A 21,684-nucleotide genomic window follows, 5' to 3' on the forward strand; every position below is an offset into this window, starting at 1 on the left:
ACACAAAGCTCCGTAGGAGTCTGTGACACGGGAATTCATGCTGCAACCGGAGACGAAAAGAGAAGCAGGAGCCTAAATTTCATTCAGAGAGCAGAGGGAGGGGGGAACACGAAAACGCGGGTTGTGCCCATTACTCTCGTCGTGGGTTACACACTGGTGGAACAAATCTGAACCACGGAACTAGTTGACGGGAGGATCCCACTGGTAGCTGGAGATTGGAATGACCTGACTCGAATTTCATAGGAATTCGAACTTGTGGTAAAGGAAGTCTGGTACCCTCAGGGGAATTTGAGTTCAACTTCTTTTTTTTTTCTCTGTGTGTTTGTTTGTTTTTTAAAGGGGTTGTGTGCTTGGTGACTCGGAGAATTAAGAGGTTCGGTTTGGATAGATAGTAGTACAGTACACAGATGGCAGCCATGAGATACTTGTTGTGTTTGGGAAGAACGAGACCACCGCCATACTTATCATGTTGAGGCATAAGGCGGGAAATCCGGGGTGATGCTGATGGTTGGTAAGGTGATGATCTTCTCGGTGAGATCATTGTACAGGAGAAACCCTTCCGGGATTCCTCCCCCCATGAGATTGCGTCGAGTTAAACCCTTCCTGTTCCTGCTACGACGAAGACTTATTTTTTGCATGGTAAATAACGATTACAAAGCTAAGTTACCTAGTCTCAGGGGCAAGATGCTCGGAAGACCATCATCCAGTGCCGGCCATGCTAAAACAGATGTGTGGGAAGTGGTTTGCAGGACGTTCAGCAAGAAACCCTGGACGTTAAGTTACTATCGGTCTGGTATAATAATGGCATTAATCTATTATTATCCACGAGGGAAGGCCCCTCTTATGCCCATCGGTGCAAGGCGGCAACAGTCCCGCGGCGACCGAGGGAACTTTCCCCTTCGCGGTTACCGACTAGCTACCTCCGGACGGTTTCTCCGAGCTTCCGTAGCACTTTTTTTCTTTTCGATTTCTGGGAAAAACCTGGGCAGGACTTGCCAGGACTAGCAGTCATGGCGTGACAGCTAAGAATTTTAGTTGGCGTGTGGCTGCAAAGCAGCTTCCAATTTGCTCCGTTCCCATCGGACTATCCAGTTCGCTAGGAACGCATATGGTCCCAGTCATGGGCTCATGCACCTAGCACGTTCTGTTCAGTTCTTCTTCTGATACCGAGGAGGAGTTGTTGCTGCTGCTGTTGCCCAGACAGAGATGCAAATCAGGGCAGGGAAAAGGAGGCGGCTCATCTTGGCCTGAGGCAGGCCAAGTGGTCAAACACGCTGACAGTAGTAGTAGTATTCTTACCTATTCAAACTGCACAAGCTCATTACTAAGAACATACAAACACCTATCATCATCACCATCATCACCACCATCACCTTCACTCAACTACCCCTCCAGAAGTACGTACTTACGTAGAAGAGATCGATCCCACTGATCCCACTTATCATCTATCGATATCTACCACGGAACCAGGCACCGGCAGATTTACTTACGCCCCGTCCACCATCCACTCCTAGCCCTCCAGGTAACCTTAGTTTCTTCGCCTTCGATTACTGTTTCCATCCATGGATGGAGTGGGTTGGCATTACTATCTGTCCATAGGAAGAGAGGGGTTTCGCTGCTCTTGACCCGCTCACGTATCGAGGATGGGGAATAGTCGTATCGATAACAATACTAGGTACGGAATACTTCCTTAGTCTACGGAGTCCTGAGTAGGATAGCAAGGCAAAAGGGCAGAAAAAGGCAGAGCATGACTTATCGTTACTACGGAGTACTACTGAGCGAGCAAGACTACGAGTGACTAGTCCCCAGTCTAGTACCTACTCCGTACTAACCTCCATACTCTCTCCGTACCGGTTACAAGCTGATGGACCCGGGTTTACCGTTCTATGCCCTCTCCAGTCTACAGCCCCAAAGATGTCTTACCCCTTTCGTCGGACGAGCGAATAATAATAGCTCGCTGGCTGATGCAGAAGGGAGAGGCCCAGGACCGACTCTCAGGAGAAGAATTCGAACTTTAATCTACCTACGGCTAACTTAACTTATCTGACTGCGAACGATTCACCGGGCTGGGTGATATGATTGATTTATCTTCTCATCCATCAGAGTGAGAGGATCATAGAGTGATACATGGTAGGTGTCAAGCTTGACAATCACTGCATTTTCTCAACTACTGCTTTTCATGTATGACTGGCACCTGCAATAAGAGTAATCTTTATGAAAAATATTATTCTTTTGCATCTTCTTTTTAAGGTTCTCCGAAGAGACTCTGTACTCTCTGTATGTAGCATAAAGTACAATGTATGTACATACACTTCATCCGTTTTGCCTCGTGGAATTTCTATCAGCAATCACCCACCCACCATCTTGTCCACTTTATTTTTTTTTGTACTTTTTTCTTCTTTTGTTTTTAGAGATTTATCTGGCTGGGAAATCACCCTTTCAACTTCTACATGAAATGACCACCTACAAAATAAATTCAAAATTCGTGAATCAAATCAGCATGAAATAAATAAAAGACCATCAGAATTGGTCAGTATTAGAGAGATTGGGAGTAAAGAAAGTGTGTGTGCCTGGCGTTCCGTTCTTCTCGCGGTGTCTGGAAAATCCCGTCCGCCAGTCTCCGCCCGCCTGTCAGTCGTCGGCCTCCCCTAAGAGTGAGCAACAGAGAAAAGAGAGAGCGAGAGAGAGAGACAGAGTGTGAGCGAAACAAGCAGCGAGCGCAGCGCAACTCCCATCCCATCCCATCCCCATCCCCATCCCCATCCCCATCATTCCTCCCGTCCATCATCTCTCCTCTCACTCTCACTCTCACCCTCACTCACTCTCCCTCCCTCCCTAATTCCTTTTCCTCTTCCTCTCCCATCTTACCCTTCAGCCCTTCAGGCTCTCTTCTTCTCTTCTTTTTCTTCCTCTCCTCTATCCGTTTTCTCGCCTACCCCATCTCTTTTTCTCTCCCCTCGCTCCTCCCCGTCCTCGCCCGCCGGCCCGTCTTCTGCTTGATTCAGAAGACAAGGTGCCCAGCCTGGAGGACTCTTCTCCCTCCACTTCTCCCATTGTCCGTTTTCTCCTCCTTCATCTTCTTTCGCCGTCTGCTTCCTTATCGTTCCGATCTTCATTTTCATCTGTGTACATGGCTCGACCGATTTAGACAGCCTCTGCCATCCTGGAGCTTTGTGTTCCTTCCGTCGTACCTCCGTCGCCAACACCTCCCTCTTCGATCGCCTGATCCGAGCCCTTCGTTTCCTTTTCTTCCTTTTTCCTCAACAGCATTCGTTCTGCATAACAGAAGCGCATTTTCTTTATTTGTTGTATCAGTATAATCCACTGGCATTTGCTCTAGAACAGGTACGCTCCCTTCGCTATCATCCCTTCCCCTCTCCCACCCATCCACAACATCACCCCCCCCACCCCCCCCTGGGTTGAGGAGGCAAGCACCATCGTGGCTAGAGAGCCATCGACCCTTGAAATCCAACCAATCTGTTAACCCGCTCGCTTTTGTGCAATGCTGACTGACAACTGTGTGTAGCACAGAGTCTCTCCTGTTTTCCTTTTCCCTATCTTTTACTCCCACCCTTGAATACTTCTTCGGATATCCCTCGACGTTCGACTTGCTAAGTGTTGGAAGAATAATCTTGCCTCTCAAGGGACCAACATATTTGTGACGCCATCTGTCACGCGTCGGACCCTGTTTCGTTCTGAGTAGCGGAGGAGAACATCATGGCTGCGTTGGTACAGACAATTCCTCAGCAAAGTGGCACGGTTACTGTGCTCCAAACTCGACCATCATCTTCCTCGGGCGCATTCGCACCTTCTTCGCCCCTCTCGCAATCTCAAAATCCGCGGAATTCGACTATGTCCTGGAATCCTTACAATACAACGGGTAATTCAGCGACATACAGGACAGGCCACCAGGCTGTGGCCCCCTACCAATTCAACAGCACTCCCAACCTCTCCAATTCAACGAGCATGCACAATCGTCAGTCGGGTTCTCCTCACTTGAGACCCGAGCATCGTACCTCTTCTGCTCCTTCCGCACCCCAATTATCCGCAAGTCCTGCCCACGGCGGACTCAACTCGCGCTTTTCCTATCACCCTGCAGCTGGTTCTGTATCCTCATCCTCCAACTCCTCTGTTCAGTCCTACATGTCGAAAGACGACTCCGCCATCCCATCTCGGCAGCTTCGTGCTGAGCCTCCTTTACGTCCATTGTCGACGGTCAACATCCCCTCCTCGAACTTCATGAACATATCTTCTCCCACCGTTGCTCGGCCCTCTCCCGATCGGTATCGACGCGGAAATCGGCGTCCTGACAGTGCCGCGGGGCTCCCGTCTCCGCTACCACAAACGAACGCACCTGGGTCGGTACGGACTGCGCCAGCCACGATGGATGATAGCCTTCTCCAACCCAGCACACCCGGCACACCCGGCTCTCCAGGGTCAACCGGTTCTGTTTCCGATGGCGCTCGCCGCCCTGGTCACGTTCGAGCGCCCAGTGCAGACGACACTTCACGTGCGGACAAGCCTCAAACGGAATTGGCCAAGCGGTACCGTCGCCGAAGCTGGGGTACTATTGATAACGCCGGTCTCATCAACATGCAACTTCACCTGCCTACATCATCGCCGATCCCATCGACAGGTGGCCATGACTACTTCGATCAGAACCACCGACCCCGATCGGCTCAATCTAATCGAGATGTTCAAGGAAGCATTCCCTCTGCGCCCTCCTCTACATCCTCCGTGCGCGATGCAGGACACATCGAAAACGCAAACCCGTCGAGTCGAGGCCCCAGCAAACCAGAGGAAAGCAAGCGAACCAGCAAGCCCTCACCCCTTTCTCAGCCGGTTGATGTCGATTCGAAGCCTTCCTCTCCTAAACCCCCGCAGTCTACTCCAAGTCCCAAACCTACCGCAGCTGCAAATCCTCCTCCAGAACGACTATCAGAGTTGGCGAAGAACGATCTGAAACGTCCGGGTAAGTCCAGGTTGAGAAGGGCTTTCTCGTTTGGCAGTGCTTCTGAGCTCCGCAAGGCGTCGAACAAAAAAGAGGTCATTGCTACTGAAAGGGCTCGGCGGGAATTGCTACAGGAGGAGCTGGGCCCCGAGCAGGCGGCGATTGCTGAGCAGCAGGAGGCAAGTGGACTGGGCGAGAGCATTTATTCGTCCCACCACCAAGGCCGTATCTTCAACAGTTCTACCGACAACCTGTCCGTCTCGTCGACCGCGTCTTCCGCATCGATCATGCTGCGAAAGATGGGCAAAGGGATGAAACGATCGACGCGGTCTCTCGTCGGCTTGTTTCGCCCCAAGTCAATCATGAGCACATCGTCCACGGATGCTGTGATCACCGAGCCAATGGCGCCGCAACTGTCTGTGGTCAATATCGAAGCCGAGCGTAAGAGTGGAACTGTTAACGCGGACGCTCGCGATCTACCCCACGGGGGTACGGCGTTTCCTAAATTGGAGTCGATTGGATCAAGTGCCGCAGGTCATGATGATGGCGGCCTTGACAAGGGCCAGTCGCGGAAGAGCATTGTTGGAGGAGACAAAGAGCGAGCGGAAGTCCTGGCAGCAGTCCGGAAAGGCATTCTCAAAAGTAAGTAACCTGCTTCATTTGTTCGTTGATATGTCGAACAGGTTGTCTAACATTGCTGCAGAGACAAACTCGGATACCAATGTCCCTACAACTTCCACCAAGTCTTTTGAGAACTCTCAAGTGATCAACAACAGCGACTCGCCGCATTCTAGTGTTCCTAGCACACCGGAGGACCCGACGCGGTCTGGCAACCGCCGTTCCGACGCAATCAAAATTGCCGGCGAAGATGACTATCTCTCCGATAGCCGGTTCCTGGGGTCTGAGGCCAAAAGCGCCCCCGTCACGCCGCTTTCCAAGAGCCTTGTTTTCAGTCCCCGTATCCAGTTTCATGAGACGTGGCCCAGTGGGGAGTATGATCGACGGGGTGACATTGCCACTTGCAATCGCCTGACGCCCCTGCTCGCCCAGCAGATCAAGGAGGAGCTCAACAACTTCAAAATGGTACGTATTTGCATCCCATGCTGGCTGCGACGAGTGTAACTAACTGTCTGGGACAGGAGATGGAAGTCCATGAAACGTCGAAAATCTATACCCACTTCCTCTGAGTCGCTGCATTTATGAAAGGCGTTTTAACTGCGTGTCTTGTCTTATTTAATCTCGCGAGGAGTGTTGGATCGATCTATGACGGCATGGTACCCCTTGGTATCTTGTAGACCTGTTTCCTTTTTTTACCCCTAGAGGATGTTTTGGTTTTCGATCCGGGCTGATCTTCGACCTCGGTTTCGCGCCCGAGACCTCCCATTCAACCTGTGCTCGACGGTTCAACCGCCCATCTCTTCATGCGTTTTTCCTGCGTTCTGGGTGTTACGGCGAAAACCACCTCCAGGTCTTGGACTTCTTTTCGTGTCTTGTGTTCTTTTATCTACGCATGGAGGTCTATGGGGAGTCTTTCCACGGCCAGTGGGGAATTGCTTGGGATCGATGGGTACAGCGAAAGGCACTATCGCCCGTGGTCTTTTCGACTCGGTGGCCTTCGGTCTTTGCTGCACCCAGATATCAGGCCCCGATCTCGTCGACTCTGCCAGCGTCACGTTGTACGTGCGAGCCCAGTGACGTTTATGGTTTCCTGGACCTTTCTCATCAACACTAATTGCGTACCCTCCCACTAAATGATCGGGGGGACGGTCAATCGACCATTGCATCCGAGCCAGTCCGTCAGTCATTATTTCAGTCATCTCTTTAATCTTGCGGTTGTTGCTTTTGTTCTGGAAGCGTGGAAATTGGGCAGCATCTCCTTTGCACACATTCACACCTTGTCTCATAGTGTCATCGTGCCATTGTTTCTTTTTTTTTCCGTCCTGCGTCTGCCATGGTGTTTGTTATGTGTGTGTGTACAGCGAAATCTTCTTTTTTCTCTTTATTTTTTTTTTCTAGAAGTGGTACACATGGAGTGATGTTGTGGACCGCTCTTCTCCTAGTGTTGACTGGTACTGGTGAAGCAATGCAATAGTTCGCCTGAGCTCATATGATACTGTCATGCGTAGATCTTTATGATTTATTGTATTCGATAGAGGGTGGCGGGTCAGTGTTTCTCCTGGCTCACTTCTAGTTATACCATTGATCCGGAGACGGAAAAGAATTTAAGTAGAAGGAGTCCGAATTGTTGAGGGAAGAAGAAGAGCAGGCGAAGGAGGAAAAAGTCATTAGGTAAGGGGGGTATGTCGAGAGGAAGAGCGAGGGTTGTAAGGTTGTGGGGGGAGGAAAAAGCAACCCCCACGCTTTCCTTTGAATTTTCCAAACCATCCTCAGGCTTCCTCTGGGGAAAACCCGAAAATCGGCATCTTTCTTTTCCCCGCTTTCACTTGCCTGGGGCCCATCCGCCGCCTACGGCTCGCCCAATGCTCCCAATGCTCCCACTGCTCCCGATGCTCCCACCTCCTCGCTCTCCGCAATCCTCGGATCCGCAGCCACTACCACGCCCATGTCCTCACCCTGACGAGTGTCAGCTCGCTTAAATGCCTTTGATATTTTCCGAGCGTGGAGGTGACGACGGTGGTGGTGGTGGTGGTGGTGGTGGTGGTGCTGGCGGTGGTGGAGGCGTCGGGATAGAAAAGGTGGATCGGGATCGGTCCCGTGGTCACCAGGTATCCTGTCTGTTTGTCTGTCTGTCTGTCTGTCTGTCAATGAGTCGGTCTGATTCGATCCCTTTGTTTCTCGTCAAGCTTCTTCAAAAAGGGAAAAATTTTGCCTCCGGCGACACCCGCGTCAGGTCCTTTTTCTTTCTCATTGAATGACGGATGGACGGTCCAGCCCGCCGCCGGGCAGACAGGACGGACCATGGACCATGGGCTGATGGTCGCATTGGGTTGGAAGCCGAGATTCTTTCCCGATTCTCGTTTCGGGCTGGTTGGGTGATGCGCGGGGGCAGGGGGGGAGAAGGGAGTTTGGTGTGCTGTGCTATGTTGTTGGTCACTTGATTGATTGAATGTGTAGAATAGGGGGAATTTGAGGTGTTTGAGCCTTGTTTGTCAATGCTGGAAGCACTGCATCTGGGTTGAATCATTCGGACTGTGTGTATAGTAGTACACTGTGAGTACCCAGTACGAAGTAGTACTTTCCCAGAATGCAAACAGTTGCAACGTCGGACGGCAACCCCCACGTTCTCTCCGCTTTTTCCCTTTCGGCTTCGTCTTTTGGTGTGTTCCGCCTTTTCGCCTTCTTGTCTTCCCGTCTCCATACAACAGACAACCTTGATCAACCACTGGCACTGATGCATCATCATCATCATCATCATCGTCATCGTCATCCTTGACATTAGTACTATGTATCTCCTCCCTCGTCGGAATCTCTTCGGTAACCCCCACGCCCAGTCCTTCCCCCCAGGATCGATGCCGATTCGGTGTGGCATGTCTCCAGTCCGTCCCCCAGACCCTCTTTTTTCCCCGACTCTCCTCCATCCTCCATTCCATCAGTCTGGGGTGACCCCAAAAAAATCCCGGTTTTGCTGTCCGCTTCTTCGGCTCCCACCATGCCCTGCACACAAAAAGGTTCCTGATCCCGACTTGGCTGGCTGCCCTGTCTTGTCTCTTACACCCTTCCCTCCTCCTCCTCCTCTTCTTCTTCTTCTCTCTCCTCTTGATACCCCTTCCTTTTTCTCTTTCACTGAGTTACCCTATTCTGTGATACTCGGGTCTTTCATTCATCGCTTTTGGAGGCCAATCTATAGACTCCGTTCCCCAAACTAGGAGACGCAATATGTCTCCCAGGACCTCTTATGATCCCGAACGGGACATCGACAAGAGCCATGTCGACAACGTCGAAATCGTCCCCAATGCAGTGGCCAACGCCGACAAGCCCAATCCTCGCAAAGAGGCCCCGGCCTATGTCGCCAGTCTGTCGCCCGAGGAGCGTCAGAAAGCCGAACGCGCTCTGGTCCGCAAGATCGATTTGCGTCTGCTGCCTATGCTTATTATCATGTATATCTTGAATTACCTGGACCGGAATAATATTGTACGTGACCCGTGGCCCCTTCTTTCGATCCTTGTTGCTGATCACCTACTAGGCGGCTGCCAAATTGGCCGGTCTCGAGGAAGATTTGGGCCTGGTGGGAGTGCAATATCAGACCTGCGTCAGTATTCTGTTTGTGGGTTATTTGTTGATGCAGAGTAAGAGCCCCTCTTTTGTTTCTTTTTGCGTCGTTATGAATAAGTTCTGATTATTTAGTTCCGTCCAACCTGCTGCTCAACAAGATCGGTAAACCCGCTCTCTACCTCCCGGGATCTATGTTGCTCTGGGGTATTATCTCGACGTGCACCGCTGGCGCTCAAAGTTATGCTGGTCTGGTCATCGTTCGGTTCTTCTTGGGTTTCGTGGAGGCAGCCTATTTTGTATGCGTTCGCCCCTGGCAAGATCCGCAAAGGGTTTGCTGACTCTCTCTCTCTTTTAGCCCGGATGTCTCTACTTCTTGAGTGCCTGGTATACTCGCAAGGAACTTGGATTCCGTACTGCCGCGCTGTACTCGGGTTCTCTCCTGTCGGGAGCCTTCTCTGGCCTCATCGCTGCAGGCATCACGGATGGGATGGATCACAAAATGGGACTTCGGTCATGGTAAGTACACTCAAGCGAGCTTTATGTACCCTTTACTGACTTTGGCCAGGCGCTGGCTTTTCATTATCGAGGGAGCCATCACCATCGTTGTGGCCTTCTCCTCTGTCTTCATTCTCCCCAATTTCCCGCGTACCACTCCATGGCTCACCGAGGAGGAGAAGCAGCTGGCTGCTTGGCGTCTGGAGGAAGACATTGGCGAAGACGATTGGGTCGATAGCGAGCAGCAGACCTTCTTGCATGGTGTCAAGCTGGCTTTCACTGACATTAAGACCTACCTGTTGGTAAGTCAATCTACTATCGCACATAATCCTTCTGCTTCTTCCATCGCTAATGAACTTAGATGCTTCTTATTCTCGGAATTGTCTCCTCTGCCTCGGTCACCAATTTCTTCCCCACTGTTGTGAAGACCCTCAACTACGGCAACATCGAGACCTTGTGTCTGACCGCCCCTCCCTACTGTCTGGCCGTCATCACCGCCTTCACCAACGCCTGGCACGCCGACCGGACCGGTGAGCGCTATTTCCACATCACCCTACCACTCTACATCTCCGTGGCGGCCTTTATCCTCGCTGCCGCCACCACGAGCGTCGCTCCGCGCTACGTGGCCATGATGCTCATGGTCCCCTCCTTCTACGCCAGCTACGTCGTGGCCTTGGGCTGGATCTCGAGCACCTTGCCTCGTCCGGCCTCCAAGCGTGCCGCGGCCCTGGCGGGCATCAACTGTATCAGTAACATCAGTAGTATCTACGCGAGCTACATGTACCCTGACAGCGATGCTCCGCGCTACGGTGAGTCTCTTGCACCCCATCCCGTGTTGCTTTTGCAGAGCCTAATAAGAGATATAGTCACCGCCATGTCCGTCAACTGCGCCACAGCCTTCCTGGCCATTCTCGCCGCGACGGCGCTCCGCTTCGTTCTGGTGCGGCTGAACAAGAAACTCGACCGCGGAGAAGGCATCAGCAGCGGGGAGGTGCCTGGCCAAGCCAGTTCCAGAGGCTTCCGATTCCTGGTCTAAGGTCTCTGTATCCTGGGACAGGGTGCCTGGACGTGTATATTTTTTTTGTTTTGGTCAGTTATGAGAAGGGTATATCATGAGAGTGAACTAGCTATAGCTGGCTATATGACTTGTTTTTATGATTCCAACAAGTCGAGTAAATATGATTGATTCTCTGTACAAATGCTTTTCTGTTGGCCAGTGTAAGTGTATCTCTGCCAGATAGAGCACGTGCGCTTTTTGGCCACGTATGGAAACCAGCAAGTAAAGAATTCATACGCTGGGAGTTATCGACCTAGTCGTGAAAAAAGCCCCCTGGCCCCATAGCCACAAACTGAGTTCCCAGTCAATTCCGGGACTAACCAACCATCCCGGTAGTGCTCTACGGAACTGTCTGTACAGTACTCAGCTGAAGACTCCAGATGACACCTGCGAGAGAGAGAGAGGTGGAAGGTGCTCGGATTCGGACTACGGCAGGCTAATTAAATGCGAGAACTGACCAAGGCTTCTCAGATGGGCGGTGAGCAAGCAATCAGGGCCGCCGTCACCTCCCTTTCTCTTCTCTCTTCTTCATATGAGGAGGAGGGGGGGTTGTTGTTGGAGAAGAAGGCGATTAGGTCAGCTGATTCGCCTGGTTGGGGGGAGGTCGCATGGTGTCTGTGGGGTTGCCTTGAAAACCTCGTGTCTATCTCTCTTTTGCTTCGAATCCAAGGATAGACCGGAGGCATCAATGCCGAAGATCCAGGCGACCTGTAGATAAGAGTGCTCATACTTTGCCCTAATGCTAGTCTAACACCCAATGCAGACAATAGGTACACATTTAATGTTCTTCATTCTTCATTCAAGCTAAGTATGCTTGCTGTACATCATCCCCCAAGACTACTAGCCTAGACACATCAAGAACACAAGACTGTACCTCCCAAGACTTGCCGCCGTTTAAGCATACTTCTCGCGCACCTCGGTCCACCCGGGCCGCAACTCCGCCGTCTCCAGCGCGGCCACATTCAACGAACTGTCGGCCACATAGTTCACGCGCCAGTCCACACTGATCCCGGCGCCGGCCTCGGTCTGCGCCCACACCGCCACGGCGATGGTGTTCTCGCCGTTGTAGTTCAGCACGCCCGCGGGGACCGGGTAGACGACCTGGTTGCCGATGTAGGGGAAGTACCGGCCGTACTGGTAGCCGTTGACGAACAGCTGGGCGCGGTAGGCGTTGCTGGGGGCGTCGTCGGGGGTGCCGAGAACGAACGAGATGGAGACGTCCAGTCCGGTGGGGATCTGGAGGGGCACCGTGGTGCGGAAGAATTTAATGGTTGCGCCGGTGAAGGACAAGGAGGAAGAAGAGGACGAAGAAGCGACGGTCCACTTGCTGTCGTCGAAGTCCGGAAGGTGCCAGCCGACGCGCTCGGCGAAGAGGCCGTCTTCGTTGTAGACGCCGCGGACGGGGTCCAGATTGGATTCTCCGCCCGCGGTGCCGGCGAGGCGCCAGTGGGTGAACTCGGGGGCGGTAGAGGAGGTGTTAGACAACAAACGCGCTTCGAGGATACCGCGGGGGTTGAGGACGCCGGTGGTCTCGTCGTGGCCGGTGTCGTCGTGAACGACGAGCAGGACGTTGGGGGTGGTCTTGGGGTCGGACGAGAGGTACTCGGCGGGGAAGGTGATGGTCTTGTTGGCCTGGGTGATGGTAGCGTTGCCGAGGTAGGAGCCGACGAAATGGCCGTTCAACCAGGCGGAGAAGCCGCTAGTGTGGGGGTTAGCTGGTTACTTTCTCTACGGGTAGGAGGGGTTAAAGGGTGGAGGGGAGGAGGGATGAGCTTACAATGCGTCTCCACCTTGAATGTTGAGGAATACGCCGGAGGCGGAGCTGTTGAAGTATCCGCGGAACAGACGAATGCCGTTGTGGAAACCTGTAGTCGCGATTAGTTGATTGTTGGTCTTGTACCAAGCCAGACTGCCTACCGTAGTCATCACCGTAAAGGACTGGAAGGGTCGCCGGGGGCTGGGGGTTGTAGGTCGTCATGTGGTCGGCCGCTTGAATTCTGTTAGGCTGTAACCTAAAGTAGATCGGGGTCGAGTATACATACCAACCCAAGCAGCACCTGTATCATCATATGATACACTACGCTCAGGCAAGCTGTCGTTCGATCTCCAGGACGTGAAAGCTGGAAGAGTAATAGCCTTGGGAGCAGCCAAAGAGGCTCGCAGACTACCGTGGGCAGTCTTGGTCGACTTGATCTGCTTGCCGTTCCAGGTCAGGCTCTTGACCTTCTTGGAAGCGAAGACCTCAATCTCCGTAGCGTTGACAGCGTCACCCTTGATTTCAAGAGTGTTGCCATCTTCCTTCACGGAACGGACAAGGTAGGGACCTTGGATGAGTACTATAAAGAAGTCAGTATTCTGCAGACGATATGCCGAGGTGAGCTTTCCATACCTGTCTCGTTGGCAGGGGCCAAAGGATTCTCGGTAAGGGTAGGGGCCCAGAAGAGATAGGCTGCAGTCCGATCCAGAAGAACCACGCGCAGCTTGTCGTCGATCTTCAGCACACTCATTCCCGCGGACTGAGTGAAACTGACGGTCAGACTGCCTCCCTGCCGCTTGAAGGTCGGCTGAGAGCATTTCGCACACTTCGAGAGGACGGATCCAGACTTGGCACCCTTCACAGCGAACTCTCCAGACTCGCCGGTCGGCACCCAGAGGACAAGGGTCGGCTCATTGTCGATGACCGAGTAGGTAAGCACTTCGGCCGTAGAGTACAGCAGAGTCTCCGAGCCGAGATTAAAGTCCGTGACAATGATCTTGGACTGATGTCCATCGATTCTGATCTTGCCTCCGTTGCGGGGAACGATCAGGTTTCCAGCCGACGTATTGAGGTGCAGCTTGAAAGCTTCATCCGTGTCCGAGGTGGAGTCCGCGTGCCGCGTCACGTAGAATGCAGCATTGGTCTCCGGGTTCCGAAGTTCATAGGTAGTGATAACGGAGTTGTCGGTGTACTGGGTTCCATTTCCGACCAGGTCCGTCATGGTCAAGTCGCCGGCACTGCGGGTGAACAGCGACAGCAGCTTGGTCTCGTAGTACTTGGAGCCAATTGAACGATCCTCAGAGATGGGTGCGGAGTAGTCATAGCTGGTCGCGGTCACAGGGGTAGCGATCGAACCCCAGTTGGTTCCTCCGTACAGCATGTACAAGCTCATGGCGGTGACCCGCTGCGCGATGTTCCACCGGTAGAAGAGGTTGACAAAGTCCGCACCGGTATCGTCGCCGCATCCACCTTCGGGCCCAGCCCATGGGTTGTAAGAGCCGCCCTGGAATTCGGGGAGGAATGAGGGCATGTGGGGTTGGAACTCTTGGAAGTAGGTATAGTATTCGACCAGCTGATAAGGAACATAGGCGCCGTTGGTGGAGTCGCACACGCTAGTATCGCATGACCAGCACTAGATAGGTCAGATTGGTAGAAAGATACATCTCGGAGATAAATCACTTACGGAAGGGTAGGAATCAACACCAGTAACGTCAACATTGCCTCCAGCATCCGACCAGTCACTAGACCAGGACTTCGCATTCATGTTGGGATCATTGAAGGTCAATGGAACTGTGATGCCATTGTCGCGTGCGCTTGCCTCGAGGAGCTCCATATAATCAATGGCAGTCTCATTGGGAACCCTCTGGCTCGGGTCGGTAAGCCATTGGTCACCGTACTCGTTCTCGATCTGGTAGCAGATTGTGTTGTGGCCATTGGTAACCTGGTAGCGACTGGTGATCTGAGAGACCTCATCAAAGTATGGCTTCCAGGCATCCGTATACCGCGAATCATTGTTCCGCAGGGTTCCGTATTCACCGGAGGTCAACCAGAGGGGGAACCCACCAGCATTGGCCTCCGCGTTGACGTACGGTCCGGGACGGACGATGATGTACAGACCGAGCTCCTTCGCAAGATCGAAGATCGAGGTGATGTTGTGGGCGCCGGTGGAGAAGTCAACTGTGTGGTTGTTCGGGGAATGATATCCCCAGCTGGTGTAGATGGAGAACCCGGTAAAGCCAGCAGCCTTGATCTTCTCCAGAATGTCCCTCCACAAGCCGGGAACGGGAATGCGCCAGTAGTGAAACTCGCCAGAGAATACAAAGACTCGCTGGTCATTCACATGGAAACTGTAATGATCCCATTGAACGTCGGTGGTCAGTCCATTGTTGAAGACTTCCCACCCCTCAGCAGTCTGGTTCTGAGCAGCGGTCAGCAGACCTGAGTTTGCCAGCAAAAGAGAAATTGGCAAGAGTAATCGCGCCATGGCTCAGACCATGCACCTGTCTGCGCGGGCAAGACAATGGCAAGGCAAGAAAAAAAATGTGCTTGGGAGAGAAACATTTTCCTTGAACGGCCGCGACCAGGCGCCCTCAATTTATACCCGGTTCCTTCGCCAGGCAGGTAGGAACCCCACGTCACCAGAATTTTTGCATCGTCAACAGGACAGAAGCTACTAGACACCGGAATTGACTTTTGGCGTGGGCATTGACGGAAAACCGAAGGAGAGAGAGAGAGAAACAAAAAGTCCTCTCGAGCTCAACTGGGTAAAAAGCTCAGCTTTGCTGGGGAAACAGGACAGAGGACCAAACGACCAAACGACCAAACGGACCCGACATTGTCCACTTCACCCCACTGGCGGAGGCCGGAGACGGTAAGCGATTGGGCCCAAGCGAGGACATTTAATATGTGGTTGATTAGGTCGCTCATGCGATGCACTAGAGCCGTTGCGCGTCGACAAACTGGTAAATGAAGAGGCGCAGAGCTTCTCTGCCGCGTGCTTTAGAGCAAAGAGCCCAAGGCGAGATGAAGGATGTGGGGAAAGGGACCAGGGTCTGAACCATTGCCGGCTCGTCATAGCCAGTGAGCCACCCAAGTCCGGCGTGGAGACGGCCGGCTGTGGGGAAGTTTAGCCTGGGGGTTTTTCCTCCAGTCACCGTCCACGCCCGGCCTGCGATTTCGTCGGAGACTGACTTCTCGAATAAGAAGAGGGGGAGGGTCCGGTCATTTCCCTTGATTGAATGATTGTTTATGTTGCCGACCTGGCAAATTGTCTTATGATGTGTGGACCTGCCCTGGAAGGACGAGCCTCGGTTCCGATTTCCTCACCGTTGTGTGGAAATCGCTCCCATCGCAAGCAATACAGGTCAAATGACCGACGGCGACGATAGCATCGCTGCAGAAGACTGAGTCCGACTTCGACCGGATCGATGCCAATGATGGGTTGCATCCTGGGAGCTGGGAGCGAGTTATACTGGAAAGTTGAAAGGAGGGAGAGAGACTCTGGCATGGAGGCAGCGGTATCTGAGCAAAGGGTAGGCGGTGGCTCACTTGACCGCCCTTACCTCATACTCAAAGCAACAGAGGAACGACAAACTACGAGAACCTTTCGAAAGTCTTCCATTCTCAGACCATGATACTGATTCGTTTGTTCCATCGTTCCGATCTGATCTTGCTTATTTGGTCAATAATAGCTAGTCACTTTTCCGCATCCTACCCAGAGACTCCCAGCGAGAACAAAGCCCAGACCCACCTGCAAATGACGCCCCTGATATGTACACCAACCAAAACAAAGCATTGAACGGCAAAAGGACAAAATTTGTTATAGACAAGAATAGCAAAGAGCTGCAGCCCAATCCACCATAGCATGCAAGACACGGGGCTGGAATAGTATACAACTGAGCGTGGGGAAAGTGCGAAAGCAGCCACAAGGTAACCAGCTTCCGCACAGCTTTGGGCGCAGCGCGCGGGGATCCATCGCACCCGAGTCGATCGGGGCGCAATCGCTGATTCATCCTCGATGGTCTGCGCGGCCGGTCCAGAAATTCAGAGCGGCATGAATTCTGACAAGAGAGAACCGCAAGGAAGAAATTGAGCTGAGATAAGCGACAACCTCTGGTGAAGCCGACTCGGAGGATTTGCGCCATCTAGCTCGTCGAATACTCCTCGAAGCGGAACTGAGGTAAAAGGTTTTCTCGAAGAGGCACCAGTGCTCAAACTCCCCGGGCCTAGGCAGATCGATCCAGAACCTCGAACGGGTTGGAGTCCTTGGCGTCGACCACAGGGGGGGCCTGCAATTCTTCCTTGGTGGTCTTCTTGGCGCCCTTCTTGGAAGGGACAGTAGAGAAGCCCTGGTCGGAGTCCGCATCGCTGGAGACAGCGCGGGCCTTCTGCTTGGCAGTGGTGGCGCGTGTGCGAATGGGCGAATTTTCGACAGCCGACTTCTGCTGAGACTTGTTGTGCGAGCGGAGAGCCTGAACGCGGTTGAGGGCCTCATCCTCGGTGCCCTCGCTGGTCTCTCCATTCACCTCGACTGCCTTGCGGATTTCGCGGCTGACACCCTTCAAGGCATCCAAGCCAGCCTTCTCAGCGGCCTGGATGTTGCTGGGCTGGCGAGCGCCCGGCTCCTTGCGATACAGATAAGACCGGACAAAGAAACGAGCGAAGAGGTAAGTCAAGGGGAGAAGGTACACAACGTTGAGCCAGATCGCGAAACCCTGTCCGGTAGTATCCATGCAAGTGACCATGGGACCAACACGGTGGGGTTGCACAGGAGCAGCAGCAGGGGTGTCAGGAACTCCCACGTTCTCGGCAGGGCCTTCCGCACCTGCAGCCCGGAAAGCAAGCTTCTTGATCCAGGGCACCAATCCCTCCTCCGCAGCTTCGGCAGCCACAAACTGGGCAGTCGAAAGGGGCGCTTCGAAAGCACCCTGGCTGGCTGGGAGTGTGTAACTGATGAAGAGATAGGAAGCAGCCATGGCAGAACCAATGACGAATTGAGTAATCTGCATAGTGGTCAAGGACCTCTTGATCACGGTAGGGACACGGATACGCAGAGCGGTGATGGTATAGTAAGTGTACTGTGCAATATGTCAGTCAGCGCTAGGCAAGCAACCCTGTAAAAACATTTTTGGATGTACGTACCATCAAAGCGTGAATACCGGAGTTAACCAAGGTGAAGATCCAGATGGGAGGCGCAACATAGCGAATACCAGCCCACATGCACATCATGGCACCAGCATGGTGGTAAGTCTGCAGCGTGGAGCTCTTCTTACCCTTGGCGAGGATGATCACGGTGTCCAAAACTTCGTAGAACTTGGACAGATAGAAGATCCATCCAAGGAAGGCCAGTCCCTCGTTCCACAGGCGACCAACATCCGTGAAGTCAGGCACGCCCGTCTCAGCCAGCTTGTATTCCGGGTTCCGAATGGTCCACTGCTCGACAGAAGGATCGTAGACAGCGGCGTTACCATAACCGCGCGGGCCATTGACCTTGCACAGAGTATCTGCGACGGCTGCGACGTAGTTGGGATCATCGTGACTGGGCCACGAGTTGCGGAAGGCGCGGATCATGCCGGCGAAGGTCCACGCGGAATAGATAGCCAAGAAAACATTGTGGAGGATCACGAAGAGCTTGAAGAGCCTCGTTTGACTGAATCCCCAGGGTTTGTAACCGCGACTCTTGTTAACCCGGTTCAACAAGATGACAGTGACGGCGTAGACGCTGGCGATGGTGATGGGAACGCGCACGTCCAGGAGCTGGTTGTATAGTTCGGGAGGGATGTTGAAGGGCTGGTACCAGGTCGGTTCGGAGGTAATAGGCGCAGGCAGCGTAGCAGGAAGCTCACTGGGAGGGAATTGTAGAAGAGAAGAAGGAGGGAGTCCGAACCGGATGACAGCCGGGTTCGACTGGCCATCGACGGTGATGTCGACCATTGTGACGCAATCGGGAGCGGACAATGGTGTATAGGTATGTATAGAGAGGTAGATGATGGTAGTGATCACAAAGGGAGATATGGTAGTGCCTAAGTGAACAAGAGGGAGGAATTGAGCAGATAGTTATGCCCTAGTCACATCCAATGGCACTGATAATGGGGTAAATGGGGAAGCTTTTCTCAACAGTCCACGTCCTTGACCCCAAAAAAGGGAAGGAAGCCGGCTTTGGAAAAAAAAAAAAAAAAAAAAAGTTCTCGTGGAAAACCACACCCGCAATACTAGCACAAACTGCTAGGGCCCCAGGCGCCAATCAATCCGATAAGAGTTCGGATTCGGATAAAGGATCAATTATTTTGTTATTGCATCAACCCTGTTAATCCTCGGGATATGCAATGTGGGAAGAGAAGAGGATATTTAGAAAGAGCAATGACGAAGGTTAACCAAGAAAATAAAAAGGGAGGAGATCGTCGTGGGCGCCTGGGAGGAAAGCAGAGGCAATTATCTCTTTTCAACAGGTGAAACTTGGGACTACTCAGAAACAGTCAAGAGGTCAATAATATCCATTATCCAGTCACTTTGATCAATTCCAACTTCCATTCATCGCGACTCCGACCTGTCGCCGGACTGAGCCAAGCAGGATACCCAGATAAGGACAAATGGGAGCAACGACAAGGGCATTAAAGTGGAGCCATGATGCGTTTTGTTGGGAATTCGGTCGCCCTTCAAAGCCTCGGCCCAACAAAGGCAGGCAGACTTCAATGCGCGCAATAATTTTTCTGGAGAGGTCCGGTATGCTTGTGATTGTGATTAACGCCGGTATCACACCTTATTTGGGATTCTGGGGGAGGTCCGGCCACTCCCTGGCAAGAAGTTGTGGTCGGCAACCAAGGGATGCTTTGTAGGAGTAGGAGTTGTTGTAGTTCCAGAAGGGGCTGAGAATGGAAGCTATCTTCATAGTCTTGTGCGAGCCTAAGGCATCTTCCCCGTTCCTGCATAAAAGAATCCTTTTCTCTTCTCTTCAATAGGGAGGAGTGCTTTGCGCCTCGGTTAACCAACCAGCTCAATTGGATAATTCTCTGACCATTTAGTGACGCCAATGGTGGCCACCATCCATCCATGTTCACGCTCCCCGCAATCAAGCCATTGACGGATGAACAATAACACACAGTAACCACCATTTCAAATCCAATGACATCAAGTAGACCTCATCAAGAATTAATTGCGAGCCCCCGTGTTTAGGCAGCCATGTGAGGCGGTAAACAGCGGCAATATTCATTCTTCGAACTTGAGTCAGCATGACCCGCCGACGTCATTGCCTCTCCCTTAGTTACTGGCTATACTCAATCGGATTGGTACGCTTGGGCTACTCCAGCATCTGTCATCCATGTTTCTTCTAGCCTAGAACCTTATATACAGTTGAATGTCGAGAGAACGACTGATATCCAGCAATCACGATGAGATTCGCTGAAGTACATGTGCAGCAGCGCGAGCACATCGCGCATAGAATAGCCGGCTAGTGTTACATATAAACATGATAGTCACCCTTCGCTCAGCGGGGTTTGGTGTTAAACGGAACAGGCGGCGGCGCAGAACCCGTGCTATTGACAGGTGTTGATCGCATGCCCGCCTTCTTTGGAGGCGGCGGCGGCGGCGGAGCCTTTCTCTGGCCCAAGGAGTCGATGCTTGACGAGGAACGATGTACAACCGGGTGCGGGGGCACCGGGGGCACCTGAGCACTTGGGGACTTCTGATCATCGAAGAATTTGTTGACCCGCTGCGAGATTCCGTATCTCTCATTGAGTCCGTTTAGCTTTTGTTTGCCGGCATCGATTTTGTCACCATGTCGCTCGCGAAAGTCGTTGAGCGACGCAGAACCACTCCGTGCGTGAGTGGCAGAAACAGGCGATGATTCGTTTGCGTGTGTACTCCCTCGTGCTGGTGGAGGAGGTGCTGGGGAGGAGGATGTAGTTCTCAACTGAGAAAAGCGTGACTGGAGCTCATTGACCGGAGCTTGACCAACTGGGCCCGCAGTTGGTGGCGAAGCAGCGCCGGAAGGCCTGCTATCACTCCCGATTCCGAGAGCAGGCACTGAGATACCGGATCGAGAGAGGTTAGAAGTGGCATTCTGATTCAGGTATCCTTCAAGAGGTTTGGTTGTTGACGGCTGTGTGGAATATGCGGGAGGCGGAGTGGGCGGCTGCGAGGATAGTGTTGAGCTGGCCCGGGACGGAAGTCGAGGTGGAACGCTGGGTTTTGGTTTGGAGCTTGCAGATGTCACAGAGTCCACCGGAGAGTCCACGCGCCTGACTGGGGGCGGGGGTAGGTTGGCGGTATCTAGTCCTGTCCGGTTCACTCGATATGGTAGGGGAGGAGCTGCTGGCTTCTGAGCCTCATCGTTTCGAGCTTGCTCCTCCTCCTGCTGTCGTGCGTGTTGTTGTTGAATCTGATCTTCTGATAAGGGGGCACCCAGGCCTCTCCGATCAGGTGTGAGTTCGTTCGGGAGCGCTCCGGCGCCGTGGTACTTGATGTGCTTCGGTGGTGGTCCAAAAGAGGCAGGATCCTTCAAGGATGAGAGTGGTACGGCGACATGCTCTTCACGCTCGTCCTTGTCCTTCCCTTTACCCATCCATCCGGCCTGAATGTTGGAGCGTTGGTCAGCACTAAGCTCAACTGCGTCATCGGGAGCAGACACGAACCACTTGATTGATGCCTTTGAAATCATTCCTCCAACCTTCCTTCTTCCCCTCTCGGCCTTTAGGGTGCCATCCCTCTTTCATAACCCCTCTGAAGCCGCTCATATCGGCTGGTAAATGTAGAACTGACAGTGTCTATGTGAACCTAAGCAGAAGGCACGCCGATCAAATGGCAGCGGTGGTTGATAAGAGCCAGACGGATGCGGTCGGGGGTGGAGCGGAGCCCAGCCCACGCCTGTCCGGATTTGGCTAGTCGAAAACCTTCCACCATTTTGAGGTCTGCCACAGTCACGTGCCGGTATACTCATTTAGTCGGCTTTGTACGAAACGAACAGTGTACAGATATGGTGAGTGTGATGCCATGAAACGAGGTATAAAAATGGTTACTACTTTTGTGGAAGAGCTCTCGTTGCTTTTTTCCCAAGAGGGTTCCAGATTCTGCAGTCACGACAAGCAGGTTCTGGGAAAGCTCCTGCCTGGCCTACCACATACTGCACCCTTGCAATGACTGTAAAAGATGTAGTCTGGTCAGAAGTAGTCGTACATCGAGTTAAGTCAGAGGTCACAGGGAACAGAGTCTCAGTGATGACGACGATCGATGATTCTTGTTAGTGAGAAGTTATGT

General features: G+C 52.8%; 7 protein-coding genes across 7 annotated transcripts; 2 read left to right on the forward strand and 5 right to left on the reverse strand.

The window, feature by feature from the left end:
- The first annotated feature begins 3,612 nt into the window (after positions 1-3,612).
- On the forward strand, positions 3,613-6,246 carry BO66DRAFT_237626 (uncharacterized protein). Its single transcript, XM_025642820.1, has 3 exons — positions 3,613-5,593; positions 5,655-6,034; positions 6,091-6,246. The coding sequence occupies exons 1-3, from the start codon at positions 3,718-3,720 to the stop codon at positions 6,136-6,138; spliced, it is 2,304 nt and encodes a 767-aa protein (XP_025507037.1). The 5' UTR covers positions 3,613-3,717; the 3' UTR covers positions 6,139-6,246.
- Positions 6,215-7,053, reverse strand: BO66DRAFT_237682 (uncharacterized protein). The gene has a single exon (XM_025642822.1). The coding sequence runs from the start codon at positions 6,853-6,855 to the stop codon at positions 6,355-6,357; it is 501 nt and encodes a 166-aa protein (XP_025507038.1). The 5' UTR covers positions 6,856-7,053; the 3' UTR covers positions 6,215-6,354.
- Positions 7,054-7,654: 601 nt separating this feature from the next.
- BO66DRAFT_237701 (uncharacterized protein) lies at positions 7,655-8,624 on the reverse strand. The gene has a single exon (XM_025642823.1). The coding sequence runs from the start codon at positions 8,439-8,441 to the stop codon at positions 7,761-7,763; it is 681 nt and encodes a 226-aa protein (XP_025507039.1). The 5' UTR covers positions 8,442-8,624; the 3' UTR covers positions 7,655-7,760.
- A 164-nt stretch (positions 8,625-8,788) lies between these two features.
- BO66DRAFT_409012 (putative MFS transporter) lies at positions 8,789-10,655 on the forward strand (the record flags this gene model as incomplete). The annotated part of the gene is made up of 7 exons (XM_025649156.1): positions 8,789-9,043; positions 9,096-9,198; positions 9,257-9,420; positions 9,480-9,640; positions 9,690-9,921; positions 9,981-10,428; positions 10,486-10,655. 7 exons carry the CDS (start codon positions 8,789-8,791, stop codon positions 10,653-10,655), a joined length of 1,533 nt encoding a protein of 510 aa, XP_025507040.1.
- Positions 10,656-11,488: 833 nt separating this feature from the next.
- Positions 11,489-14,917, reverse strand: BO66DRAFT_469000 (glycoside hydrolase family 35 protein; the record flags this gene model as incomplete). Its single annotated transcript, XM_025652692.1, has 6 exons — positions 11,489-12,375; positions 12,454-12,541; positions 12,594-12,665; positions 12,719-13,012; positions 13,066-14,065; positions 14,117-14,917. 6 exons carry the CDS (start codon positions 14,915-14,917, stop codon positions 11,571-11,573), a joined length of 3,060 nt encoding a protein of 1,019 aa, XP_025507041.1. The 3' UTR covers positions 11,489-11,570.
- Positions 14,918-16,444: 1,527 nt separating this feature from the next.
- BO66DRAFT_237724 (elongation of very long chain fatty acids protein) lies at positions 16,445-18,743 on the reverse strand. The gene is made up of 2 exons (XM_025642824.1): positions 17,575-18,743; positions 16,445-17,510 (listed from the first exon to the last, which is right to left on the reverse strand). The coding sequence occupies exons 1-2, from the start codon at positions 18,364-18,366 to the stop codon at positions 16,659-16,661; spliced, it is 1,644 nt and encodes a 547-aa protein (XP_025507042.1). The 5' UTR covers positions 18,367-18,743; the 3' UTR covers positions 16,445-16,658.
- A 998-nt stretch (positions 18,744-19,741) lies between these two features.
- BO66DRAFT_343373 (uncharacterized protein) lies at positions 19,742-21,234 on the reverse strand. The gene is made up of 2 exons (XM_025644491.1): positions 21,063-21,234; positions 19,742-21,001 (listed from the first exon to the last, which is right to left on the reverse strand). Exons 1-2 carry the CDS (start codon positions 21,162-21,164, stop codon positions 19,916-19,918), a joined length of 1,188 nt encoding a protein of 395 aa, XP_025507043.1. The 5' UTR covers positions 21,165-21,234; the 3' UTR covers positions 19,742-19,915.
- Positions 21,235-21,684: the final 450 nt, after the last annotated feature.

Source organism: Aspergillus aculeatinus (genome assembly GCF_003184765.1).
Source record: "Aspergillus aculeatinus CBS 121060 unplaced genomic scaffold BO66scaffold_8, whole genome shotgun sequence".
NCBI lineage: Eukaryota > Fungi > Ascomycota > Eurotiomycetes > Eurotiales > Aspergillaceae > Aspergillus > Aspergillus aculeatinus.

What these genes read in the sequence shown, in the direction of transcription:
- BO66DRAFT_237724 (XM_025642824.1), bottom strand. Translation starts at nt 18,366, where the DNA reads ATGGTCGACATCACCGTCGATGGCCAGTCGAACCCGGCTGTCATCCGG. An exon ending in CCGGTATTCACGCTTTGATG is followed by an intron (nt 17,511 to 17,574) that starts GTACGTACATCC and finishes CATATTGCACAG; the next exon opens with TACACTTACTATACCATCAC.
- BO66DRAFT_237701 (XM_025642823.1), bottom strand. Translation starts at nt 8,441, where the DNA reads ATGCCACACCGAATCGGCATCGATCCTGGGGGGAAGGACTGGGCGTGG.
- BO66DRAFT_237682 (XM_025642822.1), bottom strand. Translation starts at nt 6,855, where the DNA reads ATGAGACAAGGTGTGAATGTGTGCAAAGGAGATGCTGCCCAATTTCCA.
- BO66DRAFT_237626 (XM_025642820.1), top strand. Translation starts at nt 3,718, where the DNA reads ATGGCTGCGTTGGTACAGACAATTCCTCAGCAAAGTGGCACGGTTACT. An exon ending in CCGGAAAGGCATTCTCAAAA is followed by an intron (nt 5,594 to 5,654) that starts GTAAGTAACCTG and finishes ACATTGCTGCAG; the next exon opens with AGACAAACTCGGATACCAAT. An exon ending in AGCTCAACAACTTCAAAATG is followed by an intron (nt 6,035 to 6,090) that starts GTACGTATTTGC and finishes TGTCTGGGACAG; the next exon opens with GAGATGGAAGTCCATGAAAC.
- BO66DRAFT_343373 (XM_025644491.1), bottom strand. Translation starts at nt 21,164, where the DNA reads ATGAGCGGCTTCAGAGGGGTTATGAAAGAGGGATGGCACCCTAAAGGC. An exon ending in TCAAAGGCATCAATCAAGTG is followed by an intron (nt 21,002 to 21,062) that starts GTTCGTGTCTGC and finishes TCCAACATTCAG; the next exon opens with GCCGGATGGATGGGTAAAGG.